The sequence below is a fragment of the Ictidomys tridecemlineatus genome, chromosome 16 (assembly GCF_052094955.1).
Source record: "Ictidomys tridecemlineatus isolate mIctTri1 chromosome 16, mIctTri1.hap1, whole genome shotgun sequence".
NCBI lineage: Eukaryota > Metazoa > Chordata > Mammalia > Rodentia > Sciuridae > Ictidomys > Ictidomys tridecemlineatus.
This window is the reverse complement of record NC_135492.1, coordinates 41,854,286-41,879,451: the sequence shown is the minus strand read 5'-3', so window position 1 is coordinate 41,879,451 and position 25,166 is coordinate 41,854,286. Positions and strand designations below refer to the sequence as shown.

General features: G+C 45.4%; 1 protein-coding gene across 6 annotated transcripts in view; it reads right to left on the bottom strand.

Moving 5' to 3' along the window:
* The window catches only part of Srgap3 (SLIT-ROBO Rho GTPase activating protein 3), a 249,719-nt gene that overhangs the window by 7,244 nt on the left and 217,309 nt on the right, over nucleotides 1–25,166 (bottom strand). For 5 of the 6 annotated variants that reach the window (XM_021732052.3, XM_005333839.5, XM_021732053.3 and 2 more), the window contains 7 exons: nucleotides 21,548–21,682; nucleotides 18,340–18,445; nucleotides 17,917–18,144; nucleotides 14,004–14,083; nucleotides 5,855–6,035; nucleotides 4,402–4,551; nucleotides 2,131–2,458 (listed from right to left, as the gene is read on the bottom strand). In XM_021732052.3, the coding sequence (XP_021587727.1) occupies nucleotides 2,131–2,458; nucleotides 4,402–4,551; nucleotides 5,855–6,035; nucleotides 14,004–14,083; nucleotides 17,917–18,144; nucleotides 18,340–18,445; nucleotides 21,548–21,682 (1,208 nt within the window). The remainder of the gene's footprint in view (nucleotides 1–2,130; nucleotides 2,459–4,401; nucleotides 4,552–5,854; nucleotides 6,036–14,003; nucleotides 14,084–17,916; nucleotides 18,145–18,339; nucleotides 18,446–21,547; nucleotides 21,683–25,166) is intronic. The other variant, XM_021732054.3, reaches the window with a different exon arrangement.

Sequence of the window (25,166 nt, the reverse complement as noted above, 5' to 3'; positions counted from 1 at the left end):
ATCTATAATTTATATATATATATAATCATATAAATCTAAATCCTAAATTATATATATATAATCAGTTGCAGGAGATTCTCTGTTGGAAGGGAGAGATGGCTATTCTCTCCCTGTTTGCTACCTCTCTACCCTTTAGGGACGCTTTCAAGAATTGCTCCAGTGTCCCCAACTCTGCTGGAATTAAGTTCTCAGTTGCCCTCACTGCTCCCTCTGGTGGCTCTAAAAGGCAAAAACTTCAACAAATAAAATGTAATTCTCATCCCTCCACCTCCATCCCTCCTGCTGCCACCACCACTGTACCCTGGCACAGTGAGCCAGAAAGACAGAAAGCTCAGAGAAAGATGAGCCAAGCGGTTTAGGCTGGAGCCTTGCATTAGTCCGAGAGGTGATGAGCGAGTCTCCAGAGAGGAGTTGCAGAGAGGAACCTGGGATGGGCAGAGCAGGGAAGGCAGCGGCTTTTCAACTCCTCCCAAATGAGACCATCTCACTTTTGATGATGATGTCACACAGTTCCTAATTGGGTTTCAAATCTAAATCCTAAAGAACATTTTGAGACCAGAAAATTTGGGGTAACCCCATCTAATACTCAGGGTTTTGCATTCCATCCCTCCCCTTCATAGGCTGCAAAGTCAAGGACTCATCAGAGCTCATGCTGAACAGGCTGGTGCCTATCCTGTGTCATCTTAGCTGTTTACAAATTGTTTATTGTGAGCTCCTGTTTTACTTCAGTCAGTGAAAAGAGCTCTTGAATTCAGCTATTAGAGTGTGTAGATATCACTGCCCACAGAGAACATGGGCCACATTTCCCCAAGTGCACTCCTTGGGTTGGGCTTGCATAATGCTATGTGAATCAAGGGCTGACCACTGGGAGGCTGAGGCAGGAGATCACAAGCTCAAGGCCATCCTGGGCAACTTAGCAACACCCTGCCTCAAAATAAAAAAGGACTGAAGATGTAGCTTAGTATCAGAGCATCCCTGGCTTCTATCCCCAGTACTGAAAATAAATGAACAAAAAAATAAATGAAGGTAAAAGAAGTCTGGGAGGTGGGGTGTGTCCTGTTCCCTTTGTGGGATATTCACATCACCTGGACATTATTTTATGCTGCTGAGAAATCTTGGCTTCTCTAAGCCTTCTGACTTTATCAGACCCACATCCTCCAACTGCACCACAGAGTACTGCCCCATCCACTGACATCCCATGGAACCTGTCTGTGGTGGGACCCACTTTTAGAAACTGGCCCTAGACTGCATTGGACTCTTTATGTAAAGGGCTCTGGGCCAGGTAGTTGTCTACCCCTACTGTGACTGAGAGAGCTTCCAACCTGTATAGTGTCCAGATGATGGTGGGGGCTAGGGCATGTTTCCCAAGAGGATGGCCAGCCTTGGAGAATGGAGAAGCAACAAATTTCTTGGCTCTTCTGCTTCACTCATGCCAAGGCATCAGTCCCAGGGATGCCATGGGAGTGGGCATTTGGGCATAGCCCAAACCAGACCCTGGGGCTGTGGACAGGAGTTCCAGTGGCTGGGTGTCTTGTTTGTGTTGGGTATTACCTTGGAATCTTCCCTGAACTCCACTCAGGGTACAGGTCAACAAGCTCACTGACATTTCAAGGCTGTGTGCATCTCCTGGTTGAAAGCTCTCTCTTCCCCCTCTCTAAACCACAATCTCCATGAGAGCAGGGCCAAAGTCTATTTCAGCTCTTCACTGTATTTTCAATGCCTAGCATAGCATAAGAGATGCTCAATTGATATTTGTCAATAAATGAATAGAGGAATGAATGACGGATGGATGGATGGAAGGATGAAGGGATGGATGGATGAACTCAACCATATCATCTTGCAGAGAGACCTGCCATTGCCCCATACCCATAATCCAGCCAATCCCATCTCTATCTTTGGACATTCGGGAGTTTTCAGCCTTTACAGAAGCCCTGGCCAGCAGCTGTATCCAACCAACTTGTGTCCCCAAGGGAAGGCCCAGCAAGGGAAGGAAAGCCAGCTCAGTCTCTTATTCTCTGGCTTAACCTTAAGTCTGGCAAAGGCTAGGGGCCACTTCCACAAGGCAGGTTCCTATCCCGCCCCCCTCTCTGGAGGTCTCTGTTGGCCTAGCTGCCTTCCCCGGGCCCTTACTTCTGCCAGGGCCTCAGCCTCAAGGGACTTGTGGTCCCCCAGGCTGCTGTGTCTGGTGGAGCCGCAGGTAGACCTCACGGAGTGCCCTTCTGAGAGCGCCTTCTTGTCGGGGTAGTTGATGCTGCCAGCACTCCCAAACGTCGCCATTCTCCTCTTCTCAGGGCTCTCGATCCTCCCCCGGGTAAGAGGGATTTTGTGGGGGCTGCTGGGGCAGGCGGCGGCCCGGGGTGGCGTGTCTATGCTGGGACCCAGGCCCCGGGGTGGGCTGTGCGTGTCGCCCCCGCTTCTGCGCCTGGGGATGGCCGCTCCATCGGATCGTAACCGCACTCTGCAAAGGAGCCAGGGGGCAGGGGCATGGGGCAGAAGTCAACCCTGGCCAGTCTCAGAATGGGCCATCCAACCCCCACTACAGCCACACACTACACACTAGTCTAGGGAGCAGGTATAGTGAAGCCTCACTCGGTCAGACTGTGCAATTCCACAACAGAGGACCAGCTGGGCCCACACAGCCACAGGGGGAGGTGTGGGGCGGTGCTTCCAGCTGCAGACAGCAGAGGTACTCATTACAAGATGAATCTCATCTACCATTAAGTACGGGCCAGGAGGACTTCAACCTGGAAATGCTTGGGTGAGCTCAGTTGGGCTCACCATACATTTTCATGTTTCCTGTAGGCTTCTTTCTAATTGGTCTGAAGCATTGAGGCTTGACTATACCAAAAAGCCACCAGCACCCTGCAAGCATAGGAGGGCCCCCCTGGGAACTGAACATCTACTCACTATTGTCCCCCACTCCCCATCTCCCCAGACAAAGGTATCTATAAGGCTTTTCCAGATCTTGGGAAATTGGCCATTTAAGAGTAAACACTGCATCTTCAATGAGCCTGTGGGGCATGTGGGTACTCCTCCCACCTCAGGGAGGTCTGTGGGTGTGAACAGGGGTGGGAGTGTGGATCGGGAGGGCTGCTCCTTGCCCTCTGTGTCTGCCACGAGTTTCCTGGCTTCTCTTTCAGGTCCATTCTGTTCTGTTGAGTGGGGGCACTACTCCCTGCCTGCTCTTAAGTGGGTTTGAGAGTACCTTGAAGATAAAAGGTTTTGCTGCACCCTGTGGAAGTCACCAAGAACCCTGCGGCCCTGGTGAGGGGAGGGAAGGCTGGAAGAGAAAAGGGGTCAGGTAGAGGTGGTACCTTGGGAATGGAATGTGACTAGGAACCAAGTTCCGTGTGGTCAGTAGTGCTTCAGACCCTACCACCCAGCCAAGCTAAGCAGGCCTGTGGGTGCCCCAACAGGACCAAAGCAGAGGTGTAGAGAGAAAGAGATATTAAGAAAGAAAAGAAAGGAGATGAGAGAGGCAAGGGGGAAAGGAAGAGAGAGGCAGGAGAAGAGTGGCCCTGGCGGGCTCCGGGACACACAATCGTTTCATTCTCTACCCCAGCCTCCTGCTTCCTCAAGTCCCTCAATTTCATCATCTATCACAGTGTCCCGACCTTTCTGCTGAACTGAATAGAACATGCCGCTGATTTCTTTGGCTCTGTGAGCAAATACCCACACATGTAGGCTGATCACATGACCTTTCTAGAAAAACAGAGTAACATTCAGAGACTCCTATGTGGGGGGATAAAAAGGCAGTGAGAAACTGCCGGCTTTTCTTTTTCTTTTCTTCTTTTTCTTATTTTTTAACCACCACATATTCTGGACCATACTGGTTCATAGAATTGGTGCATGCTGCTCCCTGCTGATATAAAGGTCATGTGACACAGCCCAGCCCACACAAGGGAGGGAAGAAATTGGGAAATCTGTTCCCACCAAAGAAGTGGGTGGAACCGAGTGTCAACTTCCCCCACCACATGAGTAGGTGGGAATTTTCTGTTTATATAGCGCAATTTGGGGGAATATGGGAGCTTTACGTTTTTTAAAGTACTTTATAATTCTGGTTTTCACCAGAAAGCTGGGAGGAGGTGCAGGATAGGAGGAGTAAAAATACTTGCCAATTGTGCTAATTTATCGTCATTATTTGCAATGAAAAGCGCTGAGTTCCCAGCATTTGTCTTTCCTCCTGCTCCTCAAGCCCCCTACCCAACACCATGCTGTTTTGTCCCTGGCATCTTCCAGTCAGCTCCAGCCTCCCCCCGACTAGTTGTGCCCAATATCACATTCTGTGGGGAGCAGGGCCTGCACAAGCCTCCTTCTCTCCTTCCTGCCCTCTCGCCCCTCCCAGTTCAGACATGAACCCACATGGGACTAGCAGGAAGAAAATGAACCCATGTTTCCTACCGGCCCATCACCCCCCCAAAGCCATAATCCGAGATGTGTTCCGTGGGGGACTGGAGGTCGTTCTTGGAGGAGGCCTTGTCATCCAGCAGTGGCCCGCTGCTGGCCTCGCTGTCAGCCTTCTGGCTCAGGCTGTCAGAGAAGGCATCATCCCTAGAGGGAGAGAGATGTGAATTGAGGTGCCCCTCCCAAGAACCAGGATGCTCACGGCTCCCTGGTACCTTCAAGGAGCTCCTGCCTATGGCTGACTGTGCCCACGGCTCTGAAGGAGCTACCTTCCTGCCATGCATGCCCACTACAACACTCCTGGAGTTCATGACTCTGGCAGGAGACCCTCTTCTGTCCCTGCAACCCATGCCCACTTTCTCCCCTTCTCTGGCTCGTTCTTCTCTCCCAGGCTGTACACAGGCTGAGACAAGCTAAATGCAGGAGGCATATTGGAAGGATAGGGCTGGGGGGGGGTTGTGGAATCTAAATGCTGAGTTCAAAGTTCTGAGTGCTGAGCCTCCATGTGGCTCCATGAGAAGTGGTTTCACACTAAGTAAAGGAGGAAGAGATGTTTCTATCCCTCACCTCCCTCACCTGAGGTTTAGGACTATAGTGAAGGCCTGCAGCCTCACCCTGCCCCCCCATCCAACCCCTGTAGCCCGTTCTCTTCCAATGATTTGTCCCTGCCCTAAGAAACCTGGGGACATCAGCCAAGAGTCCTCCACTACACTATTCCTCTTACAGTTTGCTTGGCCATGGCCTGTTCTCTGGCTTAGACCTTCCTCTTTCCTATTAAAACATAGGCGTTTGGTCCCCTTTCTGTGAAATTCAGCTCGGTGTCTATTTCCATGATAAATCAGTTCCCCTGAGCCTGGCCAGAGGTTTTAGGGAAGGTATGCACAGGAGTCTTCAATGGCTTTCAAAGAAATGGAAAGTGTAAACTTTGTGAGCTTCCTGGTGGGACTAGGTATTTAAGGTTTGGGTTTTTTAAATATTTTAATCCCTGAGATTGTAAAAAATGGTTCCTTATTAACCAGAAACCTGGGCATTTTTTTTTCCTGCCCATCCCCTGAGAGAATCACCTCTGCATTGGAGGATGGTGGGCAGTTAATGGTGACCTCACCAGCAGCTATGAGAAAGCCCAGGAATGTGCAGAAATATGGAAAGATCCACTGGACACTAAGAACTGTAATTAACAAGCACTCTGGAGGCTGTCAGATGGATCAGAGTGGCAGGCAGACAACACATGGTCTCTGTGTACGCTGATGGATGAGCAATTTGCACATTTAATAAGTGGATTATCATTTAAAGTGAAGTTAGGTATACCTGTTCTTACAGAACATCAAACATATTATACCAGGGAGAACAAACTGCCAGCACAGCCTACTACTCCCTTCCAGTGCCCACTGCAGGCATCACTAATCTATTACCACTAATCTATTCCCAGAAAGTCCCAATTCCCACTCACATGTCCTGTACAACTATGTACTGGTGAGGGATGAGTCCATCCACGCCATTGTGACGGCCCTCCCACCAGTCTTCTGAGGCGCGGTGGTACAGGAGCAGCGAGGCTCCCTTCTTGAAGGACAGCTCACGTGGTGACCGCCCTACATAGTCAAACTTGGCAATGGCCTCGATCTGCTCCACTTCTGAAAGGAAAGCAAGAAAGAAAAAGCCTCATGAGGTCAGCAGAGGGGCATCCCAGGAGCCTCACTTCTACAGGGCAAGGCGGGGCAAGCCAGGTGACAACATGTGGCCTGGAGCTCAGGACGCCCAGGGGTTCTAGGCTCAGATCCACTCCCACCTGTGACCTCAGGCAAGTCATCCTACTTCTCAAAGTGTCCAGTGGCAGTTGGCATAGCAGACCCTCATTTTCCACTGCTCGTCTTGTTCCCACCTCTTAAACCCTCATTAGAACAATATTTGATTATGGCATTTGCCAATAAATGGCTATTTATCAGCAAATGATATTCTTCTATCATGCTAACTGAAATAAGCCAGTCCCAAAATACCAAAGGCTGAGCTTCCTCTCTGATATATGGATGCTAACCCATAAGAAGGGAGGGTAGAGAGGGGAGGTCTAGAAGTTAATTGGATTAGACAAAGGGGAATGAAGGGAAGGGAGAGAGATGGGAATGGGAAAGATGGTGGAATGCATCAGACATCACATTCCTATGCTTACAAATGAACACACAACCCATGAAACTCCACATCACCCACAACCACAGGAATGGGATCCAAATTGGAATGGGGTGCACTCCATGTATGTATAATATGTCAAAATACACCCTCCTGCCATGTATATCTAAACACAACAAAGAAAAAACAGTACATGAAGACTTTTTCTTCTACATGTCAAAACAAGTTCTACTTCTACTTTCCATGAATGCTTCCCTTCTTTGTCTACTTATAGTTCTTAGAACATTGGAGAGGTCAAAAAATTGCTGTACATGCAAAATGTGGGACACAATGTTTAAGAGCTCCTAGAATCCCCAGTGCTCATTGTTGTAGAGTGAACTGTGTCCCTTCAAAATTCATATGTTGAAGCCCTACTCCCCAGTTCGATGAGATCTAGAGATAGGACACTGAATAAGGTAATTGAAGTAATTACAGTTAAATGAGGCCATTGTGCAGGGCCCTAATCTAAGAGGACTGGCGTCCTCATAAGAGGAAGAGACATTCTAGATCTCTCTCTGAGCATGCACAGAAGAAAGGGCATGGGAGACACAATGAGAAGACATCTGTCCCAAGTCAAGAAGCCCTCACCAGAAGCCAATCCTGGGGCAGAACCTTGATCTTAGACTGCTAGGCTCTAGTGCTCTGAGAAAATAAACTGCTATTATTAAAGCCACCCAGTCTGTGGTGTTTTATTTTTGTAGCTTAGCAACCTAATATACCCAGCCATGGACTTAATTATAAGAGGGGGGGGGATTCCTATTTGGGCCATAGCTCAAACATGTTGACCCAACACACATTTACCTGAGTTATATTCATTAAGTGTTTGCAACAGTGCCTGATAGTTTGCTCTAACAGTTATGCAATCTGGTGGCGGTGGTGGCCCTTAGCAGAGGGTGAAACTTCTAAGGGCCACGGACAGCATGGAAAACCAGAGAAGAGGGAAGACATGACCTTGTTCAAGTCCCCCAACACTCTACTCTGCACATGTCCATGCCCCTCTGAAAGCTATAGTCTCAAGAAGACTGTGCTTGTGGTCCTGTGAGATGCAGTGGCTTTGACACATCTAGCCTGAGTGACAGATGGCCTTCTGCAGGGAGTGGGCCTCAAACAGTTCAGCCAGAAATGTCTTTAAATGCTATTCTGACACAGGGAATGGAAGGGAGGAAGAAAATGACAGAAAGCTGATGGGATCGGATGAACTCAGATCTTGACACACAGTCACCTTGTCAGGGCAGTGTGGAGACTTTGTCCACATCTCTGCTGCGTCTTTGAATCCCACCCCTAGCCACATGTGGGACCTGCCTGTTAACAACCTGTCTGCCAGCCTGTTTATCAGAGACAGGAAGGCCTGAACTGTGTAAGACGGGACAGAGCCCAGATGGCTTCACCCCTAGGGCCTGCTGGGACTCAGACCCTCCTCCTAGAGAAAGGTGCTGACCCAACCAGAGGGTTGCTGAGGCTCAGAGAAGCACTGAGGGGCCACCTGCGTTCCTTGTTCTTGCCTTTCCCTTCCCCGGAGTCTCCAGTAGTCATTAGACTGGAGTTGGGGAGTTGGGAAGGGTTGTTGGAAAATGTAAAAGGAAAGAAACAAAATAGGACAGGAGGAGCCACACTGAGCCACAAGCTAAGTGAGAACACGTGTGTTCGCAGATGTCGTTATGTAAGTGTGCAGTACAAACAGTAACAGCAGCTACAGTTTATTAGCAAGTCTGTTATTTGGGATTCTCATGCCCCCCTACTTTCCCCACTGTCAGCCATACTTAATCCCCTCATCTTCCCTCTCTCAAGAATGGGACCACAGTTTACCTGCCTGCTGAGGCCAGAGCCTTGGGGCTTCTCTGGGGTCCCACTGACCTAGCCAGCAGCGATTCCTTCAAACGGGCCACCAACTCTGACCACATTTCTCTGCTGCTACCTTGGTTTAGATCACTACTTCCCCCTGCATGCCCTTCTTACTTCCCCTTTGCTTCGTTAGAGTTATTTCTCCCCAGAGACACTGGAGGGATCTTTCAAAATCATAAATCAGATCATGAAATTCCCTTGCCCAAAACCCACCAAAGGCTTCCCCTCTATCTTGGAACAAAACCCCAGTGTCTCTCCAGGGCTCCTGAGGCCCTCCGTGCCGAGGGACCTTGAGATGTCATCTTCTACCACTTCCACCTCTCATGCAATCTGCTTGCACCTTCTTGGTATTTCTCCTCCAACATTATATGACATTTTTCAATGCAAAATAAAACTGAAATAATTTTACAGTGAATGTGTATATATCCATCAACTAAATTTTATTAATATTATACTATATTAGTTTTATCATATATTTATCCATCCCACTATCTAGCCATTCATCTACCTTTTTATTTTTTGCAGTGCTGGGCATAGAACTCAGGGCCTTGCACATGATGGTGCACTTTGTCACTGAACCACACTCCAGTCTCCACTACTTTATTTTTAAAGTAAGCTGCAGATATCAGGACAGTTCTAAATACTTCTCCATAAATATTCCTGGAGTCTACTTGATGCTTTTAAGACATGCCAAGCTTTTTCCTGCCCCATGGCCTTTGAACTTGTTACTGTCTCTCCCTGAAATGCTTTTCTCCCACCCATAGCCGAGTGTGGAACCTTCCTTTGTATTCATCCACATCCAACAAATATTTGTTAACCATTGTGTGCCCTTTCCTAATTTCATTCAGGTTTGTACTCAAGTGCCATTGCCTTAACAATCCTTTCCTGACCAGACCCAATTACAGAAGCCCCAATTGCCTAATCACTTTCTGACACTTTCTGGGGGTTTTCTCCATAGTTAGGTTCATATTACAACCTGAAGTTATATGTGTGTCTGAGTGTGTGTGTGCTCATGTGATTTTTAGACTTGTTTACTGTCAGTTTTTTAACATTGTGAACAACATTAGGACAGGGATTTCATTTTATTTCTTGCTATCGTCCCACCTCTTAGAAGAGTCCCTGGGACTAGTAGGCACTTGGTACATATTTGTTGTTTGTATGAACAAATTCAGTTTTTAGTATGTGCAAACTGCTCTACCTACATCATCATGCTTAATTCTCACCAGACATCTCCCTCATTTGTCTGCTGATTTCTTGATGGAAACAATGGGTGCCAGAAGTCAGTGGAAGGCCATGCTCAGGGTGCTCAAGGAAAATAACTGTCAACCAAGAATCCTACATCCAACAAAGACACCATTCAAAAATAAGATAAAAGGACTTTCCAAGTTTAAAATAACTGAGAAAATGTGTCACTGGCAAAGCCACCTTTTAAAAATACTAAGATTTTTTTACTGCTAAAGGCAATAACCCCTATGATAACTTTTGTTCACACACACAAAAAAGAGTGCCAGTAAATGTGATTATAAAAAACAATATAAATGCATATTTTCTCCTTTTCTGAATTGATTTAAAAAGCAAGGATATGGGCTGGGGTTGTGGCTCAGTGGTAGAGCACTCACCTAGCACACACTAGGCACTGGGTTCGATCCCCAGCACCTCATAAAAATAAATTTTAAAAAATAAAGGTATTGTGTCCATCTACAGTTCAAAAATATATTTGAAAAAAGAAGTAAGTGTATAAAATAATGTGTATATATGATTTTTGGCCTATAACACAAAAATGTATAAACTTGCCAATAATAGCACAAGGGGGTGGCAGAACAAGGCTATATAGGACCACAGATAGCAAAGTAATAATTATAATAAAGCATTGTGTTTTTAACCCAAATAGATGTATAACAATAACACCATAAAAAGAGAATAAAACTAAACAGGAATAAAATTTTCACATAGCACCAGTATTTAAGCTAATATAAATTCAGAATTTCATTTTAGTAAGTAAAGATGTATATGGTAAACCTTAGAGAAACCATTTTAAAAAGACCTCAAAAATAAAGTGAAATAAATCATTAAATAAATTAAAACACCTAGTGCAAAATAAAGCAAAAAAGAAGGAACAAAGGAACGAAAAAGACAAGAAACACACAAATAACAAAAAGTGAAATGGTAAACACAAATCTAACCATACCAATATAGTATTAAAGGTGAATGAGTTAAAACAATCTAATTAAAGTGAAGAGATTTCCCAGTATTAACAAACAACAACAACAACAGATTATCAAAGTTTAAAAAAATATCATTTAACCTTGTGTCATCTACAAAAGATGCACTTTGGTTTCAAAGACACCAATTGTTTAATAAAGAACTGTAAATCACAATCACAGGAAAGCTGGTATAATATCAGACAAAATAGGATTTAAAACAAAAAGTGATCCTAGGGCTGACCCTCAAAGCCTGCAGGGTTACATTCACACAAAGCATTTTCAAGAGAAAAGAGGGTAATAATGACTCCCCAAATGAAGCCTCTTAGATAAAATAAATTTAGGTTGCCATGACCAGTTAGGCCAACAAAATTCTCTGGAACTCAGTTTCTCTGTCAGAATTAGAAAGGATTTATAACTCACTAGAGAAGCATTCATGTTTCTACCCCCTGCCTTCTCACAGGCACTGGGTGAAGCTCCTACATGTACAATCCTTCATTTTAACCCAGGCCTTGATTCCCTTGTGGCTGTCACACCCATTTTACAGATAAAGAAAGTGAGGCCAGAGGTTATGTGACTTGCCTCAGATAACAAGGCCACACAGGAGGACTCCTGTGTTTCAATTCCAGGTCTCTTCTCTGAGTCCAGCGCCCCCTTGACCGTCCCTGTGGTTTACTATTTCCATAACTATGGCCAGGGTCAGCATGAATGTAACATTCAGAAAATGCAATAGATTTCCCACCAAAGAACGCCCTCCAGCAGCCCCATGAACACACATAGGGGGCTTCCAGGGTCCTCAGGGTGTGAGCACCTGACCCTGCCTCATTTCTAGGGTGGTTCTCCCTACTTCTGGCATTCTTGGAAACCAGAAGCCCTATGAAGAGCGATGGGAACAAGGCCCTACAGGGGAAGGGGACACTGCTGGCCTCATCCATTCAAGGAGCAGGTGCATGTCTTGCCATGAGAAGGAGTGGGAAGAATTTTCTTGGGGGTGGTTCTTGGTGTGAGGCATGAAGATAAAGGAACATAATAATGAAAGTGACACTGAAAGAACCTCTCAGAATGGACCTGGGAAGCCTTTACAGAAGCAGGACAGATGTGCGATTCCAGCTGCTGAGGAGGGACATGAACTTTGGTCACCTCGGCCCTTTGTCCACAGGCAGGCCTCTGAAAGGACCTGAGCAACCAAACGCACTATGCCCAGAGGCTCAGGAGGAACATGCAGAGGTTGCCAGGCTCCCGTTCTCTGGACATTTCCCTTCTGTGTGTACATTTTTCACAGTCCTGGAGCTGTGGGAATAGCCAGCAGGCACCGGCAGGTCCTTGGCCCCGGGAAAGTGGGTGCACAAGTCAATGCACAGAGCTGCAGAGGTCCTCAGAGGCCACCTGACCTGCCCTCCTGCCAGTCAGATGTTTCCATAGGCTGCAGCCCTGGCAGGTCTTGGTTCAGAAAAATCAGTCCACCTCTTAACATAAGAGGGGCTTTCCCCAGGGGAAGAAGAGAAACAGAAAGATCCAGAACACTGGCACACAGAGGGAGAAGACAGGAGAGGGAGAGAAGGAGGCAAAAGCCAGAGAGGAAGAATTGGGAAGGAGAGATGGGGAGAGAGAGAGAGAGAGAGAGAGAGAGAGATCCAGAAATAAAAAGAACAGCAGATGGAGTGAAAAGGGCGGGGTGGGGGGGGGGAGACTGGAGGTGGCAGAAAGAGGGAGGGAGGGAGGGAGGAAGAGAAAGGAAAAGGAAAGCAGATCATTTTGAAAAAGCAGAAGGTGGTGGCTTTCACATCTCCAGTGAAGTCTTTGCAGGACACTCGCCTCAGTCCAGGATGCCTTTAGACCCCCAGGATTTGGCTAAGATGAACGTTACATCTAGATTTGGTCTTCTGTACCTGTGACCTAGGCCTAACCATTAGCTCCCTCCCTGATCACAGGGATTTGATGATGCCTGGGTGTGTGGCCCAAGGCAGTCCAATGGAAACTCTGCCCCCAGACATTTCTTAGAAACATGCTGAAAATGAAGCTTTCCCCGTTGGGACTTTGGGAAATAGAACAGTGAAAGCCTGGAACTGTGAGACCACCTCCCAGCAAGATTCCACCTGAGAACGAAGCCAGCACAGAGGAAAGCTGAATAGGAAGATAAACACAAAGTCCTAACAAAAGTGTCTGTGCTCCTGGATCCAAATGTGCCTGAAGTCATACGTATCCTGGAGTTTTCAGGTGTATGACCTGATTCCCTTTTATGTGTTAGTCTATCTGAGTTGGGGGTTCTGTCATTAGCAACCAAATAGTTCTACTATAATGTGAAAACCCTGTGTTGCCTTTATTACCAACTCCTAGAAACTTCACATGAGTAAATAAATTCCCCTAACAAATGTGCTGGCCAACAGGGCCTAGGATTGTCTCCTAAGGAAAATACAAAGGCCAAGTAAAAGAACTGATAAGTTATGATTTTTAAAAAACATAAAACTATGGCAGGGAGAAAGAAAGGTTATGCTTGGCTACATAGGGCCATATTATGACTGCCATGGGCCCTAGGCACTTAGGCCTGCAGGAGTCCCTTCCTCTGTTAAAAAAATAATCATTGTATTTTACAACTACATTGGCATAAAGACAAGCATAATCCAGATTGGACATCATATTCATTTTTATTCTGCTTTTAAAAGAAATGAAAGCATATTAGTGGGCCCTGCAAGTATCCAGGGCCCTGGCACTGTGCCCACTCTGCCCAGGTAAGTTGGCTCTTGGTCCATGTTACCCAGATTGCTTGTCCACACAGTCCAGTTTCCTACTCTAGTAGGGGTGGAAGAATCTAGTGAGTCCCTCAGAGCCCAACTGGCCTTTCTCCCATCCACATACTTCCCAGGGTCATCACCCTGGCATCATGTCTGGGTGCCTGCTGCTCTGGGATGCACCCGCAGCCTGGCATTACCACTCTGCATCAACACGTGGAGCTGTGTCCAATCTGTTGAGATCTGGAGACAGACCTGTCTCCTTCACCTCCTCGTCTCAGGTCCTAGCATAGGCCTGGTGCAGAACAGGTATGCAGGGGAGAGGGACAGAGGAACAGAGGGACAGTGGTTGCTTCCTACTTGGGATACTCTTGTCATTTAGGATCTGCACCTGGGCCAGGCAGGACACAGAGGGATCACGTGAGCCAGGAGTGGGGTGTGGCCAACACAGCGCATGCTCCCAGGATCTGCTGTCTGGTCTGTGCTGGAAGCTGCCCTGAGCAATGGAGGTTTTTTTCTGAGGTTTCCCTGGGTGCCCATCTGTTCTGAGGGATGGCAGTGCTGACCTGGAACTGGAGGGTTATGTGGGCCAGCCCTGTGGGGTGGCATGAGGCAGCAGGAAAGCTTTCCAGGTGAGTTTCCTGGCCCCAGACCTCCCCTCACTCACCTTCATCACTAGTGTGAGGCTCCGTGCCATTGTCATGGTCAACTTCATCGATGGTCCCTGGCTCACTGTGTGGACTGTCACTGCAAGAAAACACAGGAAGGGGACTTGTTGGGGAGTGTGGCCCTCACCCAGAGCAGGCCCAGGCCTACATCATCCTGTCTTTTCCCACTGATCATCCATGGATCTTCTTAACTAGAAAACCACTCCCAGCTCCTTGCTGGAAGCTTCCCTGAGTCCCTCTGTCAGCTCTATCCCAGCTGAGTTACCTTCTTGGCAAAGGCTGTCAGTGGTTTGCTGTGTCCCCAATGTTTACGTGTTAGAAACTTCATCCCCAGTGCAAAAGTGTTGGAGGGGGTGCCTGACGAGGTGATTGGGTCATGAATTCTGTTCTCATGAATGAACTGATGTTATTATCACAGGAATGGATTAGAACTCACAAGAACTGTTTGACAATTGAGTCTGACCTGAACATCTCTTGTGCACTTGCTTACTCTTGTGCCTTTTGCCTTCTGCCTTCCACCATGGGATGAAATAGCAGGAAGGCCCTTGACAGATGCTGACGCCATGCTCTTGAACTTCCTAGTTTCTAGAACTGTGTGCCATATAAATTTCTGTTACTAGGAATTACCCAGCCTCAGGCATTCTGTTCCAGCAGCAGAAAATGGATTGACAATGCCTATGTGTTCTATAAGGTCCAGAGGGCAGTTACCCCAGAATTTATCATCAGAAGTACCACAAATCAGAACAGAAAAGACCTCAGAAGTACCATGTGTCCTTTCATCCAGTCTGACTCCCTTCTTACAGCTGAGATGACACATCTGTGAGGTGGAGCGAAGCCAACAAGGGCTGCCTTATGATTCTGTGGGCAAAAGCCCAGATCGATTTTGGCTGGTCACCATGATGAGCCTGGTGGCCGAGAGACTGAGGTTGGTCCAATCCAGTCATTCAGGTACTGGTATGAGTCACAGGTGCTACCCTTTCCTAGACTCTAAGTTCTTTGAGGCCAGGGATCATTCACACACCCAGTGTTTTTACTGATCCACTGAGTTCTAATAGATGACACTACGCCATATGGAAAGGATGTAAAGAGAGGGAAGATGGATAGGGTCCCTGACCTCATTGCTTACCTTCTATGGAGAGGGATAAGAAAAAAGTCCAAGTAAACAGGCCAGTCAATAAGACAGTTACAAGTTGAAATATGTCATGTGGGAAAGAAATGAGCAGAGACAAGAAAAACAGTGGGGACTAACATAGGGGAGAGTTCTTAGAGGAGGGGACATTTGCAATGTCATTTAAAGGGTGTGGGCTTTATTATGAAAAATTCTCTATTGCATCTAGTAAGGTCCAGACTCCCTACAGTGGCTTCAAGAGTTTTGATAATCTGGCTCTAACTGCCCTGTGGAGCTGTCCCTCACCATTCCCTTGACACATTCTTCTCATTTTACTGAATGCGGTAGGCCTAGATCTTTCTTTGCCCACTCCTCACTGGGCTGGCTCAGTTTACCCTGCTGTCTCAGCTCAGTCTTCACCACCTCCAGGAAGCCTTTTAGAACTGCCTTCGACTGGAGCCAGGGGCCTCCTTCTGGGACTGCCTGCTTCCTCCTCTTCCATCTGAGCTCCCTATATCAGGGTAAATCTTGTCCAGGCTCTCTTCCTGCCTCCCAGACCAGGACCTGGCCTGGGACTATCTGTGGAATGAATGAATGAATGATGTCTACTGTGCTGAAACCTTCAGCCAAATCTCTCTCGTTGGCTTTGAAAACTCCTCCAAAATTATGGTGAAACTAATTAGGTTCCAGTTGCATGGGAAGCAAACAGGTTTGAGAAAAGTGTGCCCATTGTATGTGTTCTCTGTTACATCTAAGATCTGTGGATCCTTCCCAGGATAACTGTGCATCCTACCAACATATTGCACCAAGGAGAAGATTGATGCTGGCCACCACTGTGTGTGAAAGGCTTCTCTGTGTGCAGATAGCATGCTTTGTAGCCATTTGTTGCTTCTGGTACAGAGCAGACTTGCCCCCTGATGCCTCAAAGGAGGTCAGAAAGCTGTGATCACACATCACCGCTGGTGAGCACGTCTATGCAAGGAGATGTGGTGGTGGGGGACAAAGGCACTGGGATTCCGCCCCCTTTGAAGAAGTTCTCCAAATATGTCCAGAGAACTAAGGCAATCCACAAGTCCAGGGACATTGTGACAATCAAAAACAAACTCCCCCAAAGGCAGCTGGCTGGAAGCAGTGCAGGTAAGACCTAAATATACACAGCTGTATATTGTTCTGGATCCAGAGTAAAGAAATAATGGTCACTCTTTGGTTAGTTGCTCTCACTGGGTGTGCTGGGTTTTATGCTTTGTCGTACTTTTTTTTTTTTCATGGAGTATTGCCTCTCTCTTTTGAAATTTATAGACTTCAATTGATGCATGAAAACATAACAATTGTACATATTGATGGGGTACCCTGTGAAGTTTCCATACATGTATGCCTTGTGGAATGTTTAAAACAGGGTAAATCCAGCCCCTTAAACATGTACCTGTGTGTGTGAGTGTATATGAGTGTGTGTGTGTATGAGTGTGTGTGCAAATGTGAGTGTGTGTTAGTGTGTGTGTGGGTGTGTGAGCATGATTGTGTGAGTGTAAGAGAGTGTGTATGTGTATTAGTGGGTGTGTGAGCATGATTGTGTAAGTGTGAGAGAATGTGTATGTGTGCTAGTGTGTGTGTGAGTGTGGGTGTGTAAGCATGATTGTGTGTGAGAGAGTGTGTGTATTAGTGTTGTGTGAGTGTATGAGTGTGGGTGTGTAAGCATGATTGTGTGAGTGTGAGAGAGTGTGTGTGTTAGTGTGTGTGAGTGTGAGTGTGGGTATGTAAGCATGATTGTGTGAATGTGAAAGTGTGTATGTGCGAGTGTGTATGTGTGTGGTGCCAGGAATGGAACTCGGGGCTTCACCTATGTTAAGCACATGCTCTACCACTAGCTACATCCTCAGGCCCTTTATAATTTTTTATAGTGAAAACATTCCTCTTCTCTAGCTTTCTGAAATACACTGGACATTATCATTATCTATTGTCTCCCTTTCATTGCATTTTTAAACCATTTTCCTGTCTTGACATTTTAAGGTCTTAGCCTGGAACACAGTCATCCCTGATTCTGAAAATGGCCTAAAATATTTTTCCTAAGACTGGGTGTCATCCCAGGGACACAAAGGTGGTCTGACTAGAGGATGCTGATCTGGAGCAGAACACTCTAAGAATCAAGCTCATGACCTTCAAGAGACATCTGGTGGGAGGGGGCCATGAAGGGTGCATGTGGTCAGGCAGGGCTTACTCATGTCCCTGCTTCCTGAGAGGGGCCTTGCCTCCCCTGCCAGAGACAGCAGCACCTCTCCCTGCCAATGTAACCATAATCACACATCACCAGACCAAATGTCAGCACAGAAACAACTCTTGAGCTTATGTGGGAACACAGGGAAAGAAGATCTTTTTCTATTGAGGGTGCTCAGAGAATGAATTTAAAGCTGGAGTTTCTGGCTGCCTTCTTGGTACCATCAAGGGAGAGACTGTCTGAGAATAAAATCAATACAGAAGAAACTAGAGCCAAGGGATGGAGATTGCAGGACAAAGTCCTCATAACCAGAGTTCAGTCCCCAGATCCAGCCACTCCTGAAGATACATTCTCAGACTTCTTAGTTAAGCAATCCCATAAATTCACGTTTGGCTTACGCTGGTTTCAGTTCTGTCCCTTGTAACCATCAGAATCTTGACTGGTGAACCTAGTCTCAAATAAGAGGGGTTCAAAGCTCAAATGAGAAAATGTATATGGAAGTATAAGCTCAACACAGTAAGAAAACGGAAGGGTTTCTTACTGTTCAACGACAAGGATGACAATATTACTGTTAGGAGGAACAGCATCTTACCAATATTCTTCCCCTCCAGCCATGCATTTTTCATACACGGGTCCCTCTAGCTCCCGGGGACTGGGGAAGATGGCTTCATGATGGACGATGATGGTTTTGATGACTTCGTTGACATGGGCCTGGCAGGACACAGGGTCCTGCCCATCAGGGATGTGCATGAGGGTGGGCCCGAAGCAGATGGCCAGGTTGTAGGGGTCCATCATGTTCTCGTCACTGTACTGGGAGAGGCTGGAGAGAGGAGGTGGCAAGAGTCATCTGGGATAGGCAAATCCTCCCTCTGGGCTTCTTTCTTTGGGGGTAGGCTCTACTTAAACCCAGGAGGCTCCATGTTCTGCTTTAAAAACAAAAGTACCTGCAAACGCCTCAGGCCGCCCCCTCCCAATGGAGGCCAGCCAAAGAAGGGCCCCTTGGTCAGGCACTCACTGGTTGAGGAAAGCGAAGAGGTATCTCATGACCACGATGACCACGCGGGGGAGAGTAATGAGGATCTGTTGGATCTGGTGCACCCTCTCGGCTGGGTTCTCCAGTTCTGTAACATAAAGGGGCTTTTCAGGGTGCTCTTCACCCTGAACACATTTTCATGTCTCCCCTCTGTCATTAGCCCCAGTGGGTCAGTGGGTCGGGGCAGCAGCTCTGCTCACAGTTGGAGGATCCACATGTAAGCCCAGCCTGGCCCATCAGTGTGTCCCATCCCCAGGTCTCAAGGAGAGGTGTGTGTTGTGTCCCACCCAGAAGCAATCAGAGTTGGTCTTCAGGACTTTGGGCTGGAGAAACCTATAGAAAAGTGTCCTTGGTCCAGGGAAGAGGGAAACCTGGAGCAGGTAGGGGCTGCTGGGAAGCAAGATCCTGCCTGAGAATGTGGCTGGCACAGAGACAGAGGAGGGACTGCTTTCTGCTGACATCAGCTGAAGTTCTGAGTTCAGTTGGGTCTGAACTTTCCGGGTACATCAATGAATACATTCTCTTTTATGGCTTAGGTCAGTTTGAGTTTCTGTCACCTGCAACTCTTGATGAACACATACAGGGATCGTGTTTATTAAACTCCTCACATTCACCAACCGCAGCACAGGACTGGCACAGAGTAGTTGCTCAGGTAAAAAAGGGTGGGGAAAATAACCATCTCTCAAGCTACCTATTGGCCAGGAACTTGGAAGATGCTTGTAATCTCATCTCTCCAGTGCCGTCTGGAGAGACCGGCACTGGTACTTTTATTAGTCAGGCCTGGGGCTGGAGCAGCCAGTTGGACTTGGTAAGAGGACACAAGTGCCTTGTGGACATGGAAAGCTGGTGCTAAGAAAAGTGAGCTCTCAGAGCTCCTAAGTTTATGTGGCTGATGTGCAGCATGATGTCAGTTTCTTTTTCAGGTAAGATTTTTCTCATGCAGCCCCTGTCCAGCCTCTTTATTCCATCAGGGAATTCCTTCTAACCCACAGCTTTTCTCGTTTCTCCTCTGCATCCAAGGCCCTCACGCCAGGGCCAAGCTATCATCTCCAGCTGCCAGCTCTTCCCCAAGTGCCTGGAGATGACGGAGAACTATGCTTCTCAAATGAGGGGTGCTTACATATCCTGTGGGGCTGCCACAGCGACTGAACAGTAGCGCTGGCACTTGATATCTAAGGGCCTGGGTTCCAAGTGTTCTGAATTGTGAGTCGCACAAGACATTTCTCTGCCATAAATTCCAACAGTGGCCCCCTGAGTAATCCTGTGCCAGGTGGTTTTATCCATCACATCACCCTCTCAAAACAGAAGTTGCCACCACTGAGCCTTCATATACATGGTGATCCCTATAGCTTACCTTCCAAGCCTGCTCCAGGAACCCTTGCCCAAGCTGCCCAAATTCTGAATCAGAATCTCCTATACACAAATCAGTTCCAATGCTGCTCACTTCAGATGCCTCTGTCCTTAACTTCAGTCATCCCTGCCCAAGTACCACCTCTACTATTATTTATTAATATTGGTTGTATGTGTGTGTGTGTGTGTGTGTGTGTGTGTGTTTGTGTGTATGTGTGTGTGTGTGCACATGCATGCACATGCATTTGGTACTGGGGACTGAATCCAGGGGTGCTCTGTCACTGAGCTACAGCCCTGGTCTTTTTTATTTTTTTATTTTGAGACAGGGTCTCACTAAGTTTTGGATGCTGTCCTTGAACTTGAGACCCTCCTGCCTTAACCTTCTGAGTTGCTGGAATTATAGGCATGTGCCACTGTGCCTAGCAACAATGTTTTTTCTTAAATACATTTATTTAAATTAGGTACAGGAAGAAATCAATGATAATTTAATAAAAATAGAATAATAATAACAAACTACTCCCCAAAATTATTTTTAAGTTATGAACTATTTCTGTAATTTTCCATTTAATATATTCTGACTGCAGTTGATTATAGGTAACTCAAAAACCACAGAAGGGGGGACTATTGTACATTAAAGCAAAGCAATGTTACTAAATTATAAGTAGACATTGTTGTCTACAAAGTTTCTGAAACAGAAACCTGGCTCTCCCTGTTTAGAATAGAAGCTGGAAGTCAATGTGAGGTTTTTTTCCTTGATGTGGTCACAGGATTTAGGAAGGAACTGAAAGGGACTCTCGTGGAGTGATTCAGGTCAGGCAATGTCATGGCAAGAGCTGGAAGTCAATGTTCTTGTCTGCTCAGGAACTGGAATGGGGGGGTTCTGGAAACACTGGATGAGTATATGGCATGGGGCTCATAGAGGGCTGGGCCTTTGTGGCCTGGGCTTTCTAAAATGTGGTTGAGAGCATGAAGTAGTGAGGAGGGCCAACAGCAAAGGAAGGGTCTTTTACACAAAGCAAATAAGAGGGCTCATGCCTCCTCTCTTGCCACCTCCTGGACCCTCTCCTGCAAATCTCTCACAGAATAGCATCAGACACACCCCCAGTAAAACTGGGTGTGGGCTAACTTTTCTGTAAACCTAATAAATTTTTTAAAGTTTATTCTGAAATATTAAAATTTGAAATTTATTTGAAAATATTCCCAGAAGGTTGCCTTGGATTTTGGTGTCTTATAGCCAAGATGCCTGGACATCAGTTCCCTAGACTGGTTCCTCCTGACTATCCACAAAAACACAGTAGTTGAGAAAGATGCTCACAATTAACAACATAAGAGGGACCCCCAGTCACCTTAGTTTCACCATTTTCCTTGTTCATCATGTTGCTGACCTGACCACCAACCTTCCCTGGCTCCCCATTACCCAAGGCAAAAAGCCCTGGAACCCTTGCAAGCATTCAAAGTCTTCCCCTTTTTGTCCCGTCTTCCTTTTCCAGTCTATCACATCACATAGAGGCTGGACACCTTCCTGCTGATCCCAATGGTTGTGTCCCCAACTCTTCCCAGGGTTCCCTATGTCCACTCCTTTGGGAAGACTTGCTAACATTGCTCTCTGAGGTCTGACCTGTGAATCCAAGCCCCCTTGGGCTTCTTCTCTGAGTTCCTTCTGTACTCCTTCTCGTTATAAACACTCTGTTGTCTCCACCTGCCAGGTTCTCTGAGGACCACGGCCACACTTCTTCTTTCACAATATTCCTCTTCTATGCCTACCATAGTGATGAGCCCAGAGTACAACAGCAATTAAGATTTGTCCAGGAAGTGATCTTTCAACCTGGGAAATACTTACTAATAGTAGATATCAAATCTTGAAACCTTTCCTTAGGAAAGAGTGGATTTTCCAGTCCTCGGAAATACAGTTTTAAAACACCAGCGACTGAATTGATATCTCGCTCATTTTGATCATCCACAAGGGGGTCTTCACCTGGGTGGAAAAAGGAGATGATGTTTCAGGTTGGTAAGGAGGCACAGAACATGCAGATGGCAAAAGAAGTGATCTGGACCAGCCTGAACCAGAAGGAAGGCAGAAGGGACACACCTCCCCCCAAAATGACACCACCCTCAAGTTCAAAGTTTTCCCTGCAACTTCCCATTTGAAAATATTGATATCTATAGAAAAGTCGGAAAAATAAAATAAGGAACACCCATTGCCCTTCACTTATTCTCCTCCTGCTATATTTGCTTTCTCTCTTTCCCTATTTATGTTTATTGCTGCTCAACTGTTGGAGAGTACTCCATAGACATCATGACAGCTCACTGCCAAGTACTTCAACACACTTTTCCCGAGAATCAGGATATTTGTACATAACAACAATAAGGTTATTACTCCTAAGAAAATAAACCATCATTCCAAAATAACATCTCACATCTGGCCCACATTCAAACTTCCCCAATTGTCCCATCGCATCTTTTTCAGATATTTTTCAAAAACCTAAGATCTAATAGATGTTCACCCAATTCCTTTGGTGGCTATGCTCCCTTGGTCCTTGAAATGGAAAACAGATTCTTAATATTTTCATTTGTTAGTTGGTCTTTTTAAGTGCTGACTCTTTTATGAAGAGTGCAGGTCAGGGGCTGGGGTTGGAGCTCAGTGGTAGAGCTCTTGCCTCACATGAGTGAGGCCCTGGATTCGATCCTCAGCACTACATAAAAATGAATAAATAAAAATAAAGATACTGTGTCTATCTACAACTAAAAAAAAATTTTTTAAAAAGTGCAGGCCAGCTGTCTTGCAGAATAGAATTATTCTCTGAATTTGTCTGATTGATTCCTCATGATTAGGTTCAGGTTAAGTATCTTCGGCAAGAATACCGCTTATGTAAAAAACAGAACAAAACAAAACAAGCATTGCAGGAACGACATGGTGGATACTTCCCTACATCCCATCAGGCAATTAAGCTGTCCCGCTCCTGTTGAGGCTCTGTGATGGCTGGGTTATGGTGGTGGCCTCCAGATTTCTACATTGTGAAGCTAATTTCCCCTTTATAATAAGTGATTTATGAAATGATACTCTAAGTATCCTGACACCCTGAGACTGTCTTGCTCTTCACTGTGTCCAACACATTGTATCAGTGGTTTGGACATCCAATGATGATTTGTGCCCAAACTGTTACACTAGGGGTTGTACACTAGGGGTTGCAAAGTGGTGATTTTTTCATATCGTCATTTTTCCTGAAGCTATTAGCTAGGATTCTTTTGGAAAGAGCTTTCCCTGTGTTCCCTCTCCCCCTTATTTGTCAGCATTTTTAGAGACATTTTATGTTATTTTAAATTCAATGTGTTATAATTTATTACCATTATTGTTCTTTGGAATTGCTTAAATTGTCCTACATTTGGCTGGGGAATCCTTTCTTATGTCCTTTTATTGTGATCCTCACTGAGCATTTCTTTGCTTTCTGGACCAAAAAAAAAAAAAAAAATGCCCTTTTACTTTCATTGACCCATATCTGGAATTAAAGGTTTTTCCAAGGAGCCCTCTGTTATTTGTAGAGAGTAACTAAAAGCAAAATCTAGCTATTAGCTATAGGAGCACTATAAAGAGCTTCCTGGCCTTTCCAGTGAATAAAACTTAAATTTTTTTTTCATGAGTTCACACTGATGTATCATAACCATATTTAAGACACAAGGTTTTCTTTACCTTTATTTGTTTTGTATTCATATAGACAGTTGCCAGCTTACAATTGGTTGAGGGGACAATTTTTTTAATATTTATTTTTTAGGTTTTTTTTTAGGTGGACACAATATCTTTATTTTTTTATTTTTATGTGGTGTTGAGGATTGAACCCAGCGCCCCGTGCATGCCAGGTGAGCACGCTACCACTTGAGCCACATCCCCAGCCCAAGGGTCAATTTTTTGACTTTTTGATGGTGTAAGTATATCCAGACCAAAGTGGTTTCACCTTTAGTCTTTGATAAATGACATTGGATATTTAACATTTTATGAAATAGGCTTTTGTGTGAGATGACTTTGCCCAATTCTAGGCTAACTTCAGTGTTCTGAGCACATTTAAATTAGGCTGGGCTGAGCCATGTGTTCAGTAGGTTAGATGCATTCAATGCTTTTCCAGTACTATGGTATTTTCAATTTACGATGTGTTTATCAGGATATACTCCCATTGTAAATTGTGGAGCATCTGTATATCTAATTTTGTAGTGAAAATCTTGGTTCTGAATAATATTGATAATATATTTTTCTGTTTTATCCTACATTATGCATAAAATACTATCAGAGTTTTAATAGCAATATTACTATTAACAATAAACCTACTGTGTACAATTTAAGATTTATTTCTAGGACTCTGCTTTTATTTTTATTTTGTTTTAGTTTTTTTCTTTTATCTCTTCCCCCCTTTTTTTTGGTTGTTGTTCTTGGAATGTATTCCACTGAAGATGCCAATTTGATACAGTTAAATTATTTCTATTTGTATTCAATTATAGGGACTAATTTTTTTTAGAAATCCTTTTTTAAAAATTTACAGTTTTAAAGCTAGGCACGGTGACGCAGGCCTGTAATCCCAGTGGTTGGGAGGCTGAGACAGGAGGATTGTAAGTTCAAAGTAGGTTTCAGCAAAAGTGAGGCACTAAGCAACTCAGTGAGACCATATCTCTAAATAAAATACAAAATGGGGCTGGAGATGCTGCTCAGTGGGCAAGTGTCCCTGAGTTCAATCCCCAGTACCAAAAAAAAAAAAAAAATTACAATTTTGAAAACACCAAGGATTAACAGAGTCCAAGAGTTAAAACCAGATTGAAAATTGCTCTGAGACATGAGCTTCTTTTATCCTTCTCCATCTATACCTCATACTTAACCATTTTTGTTAGTTTCTAGTTTGTTCTACTTTATTTCTGGAAACATAAATAAGCAAACACATATACAGTTGGCCCTCCAAATTTGTATGATCCACATTCATGGATTCAACCAACAGAGGATGGAATTTTTTCAAAGAAAAAAATTGCTTATTTACTAAACATATGCAGGCTTAACTGCAAACAGTACAGTCTAACAACTAATAATATGGCATGAACATTGCATTGGGTATTATAAGTTATTTAGAAATAGTTTAAAATATTCAGCCAAATTCTTCTTCATTGGGGCTACATCACTTTATCCTGTTACCAGCAACATCACCATGAGAGTACTATTTTCCATAGCCCTGCCCATGGCATCCTGTCAATCTCAAGAATTTTTGCCAATTGTTCATCTAGGGAGAAGCACTGTTCATTTTAATCCAGGGCTGTTGAACTGGTTCATCACTGGGAATTTCCATGGGGGAGATAAGAAAAAGCCAAGAGCAATCTAATGCCTTCATGAAAGTGTTGAGGGATGTTTGCAAAATGGGCTTCTCCCTCCTTCTCCTAAGCAGCCCATAATACCTAAGTCTGACAATGGAGGGAAGAATTGGCAGCTC